General features: G+C 49.4%; 1 protein-coding gene across 1 annotated transcript in view; it reads right to left on the reverse strand.

Annotated features, from left to right (window-relative positions):
• Positions 1 to 1,024, reverse strand: part of SCNN1A (sodium channel epithelial 1 subunit alpha) — an 11,376-nt gene that overhangs the window by 2,402 nt on the left and 7,950 nt on the right. Inside the window, exons 7-9 of the mRNA XM_057380898.1 lie at positions 778 to 983; positions 428 to 485; positions 262 to 317 (exon numbers count right to left, since the gene is read on the reverse strand). Coding sequence (XP_057236881.1) covers positions 262 to 317; positions 428 to 485; positions 778 to 983 — 320 coding nt within the window. The remainder of the gene's footprint in view (positions 1 to 261; positions 318 to 427; positions 486 to 777; positions 984 to 1,024) is intronic.

The raw sequence follows: 1,024 nt of genomic DNA on the forward strand, positions 1-1,024 counted from the left end.
ACTTCTGTGATTCCAGAACACACAGAAATGCCAAGGATTGACTGTTTTCACATCAGCATCAGACCCCTTTCAAAATTTGTCCCTCGTATCCCCATCCTTGCTGAGGTGTCAGTAAATACCTGCTCTGACTCAAATCCACAGGTCAACATGCCTGATCTCTTCCCATCCATGATTTAATCTGAACTCTGACATTTCCAACACWCACACACCCCACTGGGATGGTTTCTGGTTTGGACACAGTCTCTGTTTAGGGGCTCTCACCTCTTGGATGTGATATTGTATTTGTTCTGTTGTGACAGCATGTAGAAAACCCAGTCCTGAAATGAAAGTGCAATGATCACAGTCACCTCCTGCAGGTTTAGTACTGTTTGAGAAAGGACTAAATGAGGGGTGGGTGTGGTGCTGGGCACTGGGACACCTCTCTTACCTCAGAGACAGCAGAGGGCCAGCGGGAGTAGCCAGCTGAGAGCTGATATTCTGTCATYCTGCAGGATGAGAGGCTGTGTTAGCTGCTGACACTGCAGGAGCCACGGGTCTGCCATCCCCAGACACCCCTGAAATTCCCTCCCATGGTGAAGTTCCCCCATTTCCCACCATGTGGAATGCCCAATCCTTGGGAGATCATCCCTAAGCCAGCCCTGATGCTCCCTTAGCTCCAGCCTGATGTGGGGAATGCCATTTCAGCTTAAACTCAAGCTTTGCCCTGCTCAGTGAACTCTCTCCAACTTTTATAGGAACAGTTTCCAGCCTTCCTCACTGCCTGGTGACCAMACTTACTTGCAGGGTTTGCGACACTTGTGGAAACAGCCCAGCACGTCRGCTTTGAACTCAGCCAGGAGTTTGTAATAGCAGTAGCCTGAASAGCAAAGAAATGAGCAATCTTTAGACAAAAGGTGATGGGTGACAGCGAGGGCAGTCCAGAAGAGGTTTCCTTCCACAAGGGGCTGATTATCCAAGACAAGARTGTCCTGTGGATGTCCCAGAGCAGGGAATCATCAAAGACAATGAGCTGTGCTGGAGCAAA

The sequence above is a fragment of the Malurus melanocephalus genome, unplaced genomic scaffold (genome assembly GCF_030028575.1).
Source record: "Malurus melanocephalus ecotype Western Australia unplaced genomic scaffold, MMel_1.1 scaffold_476, whole genome shotgun sequence".
Classification (NCBI taxonomy): domain Eukaryota; kingdom Metazoa; phylum Chordata; class Aves; order Passeriformes; family Maluridae; genus Malurus; species Malurus melanocephalus.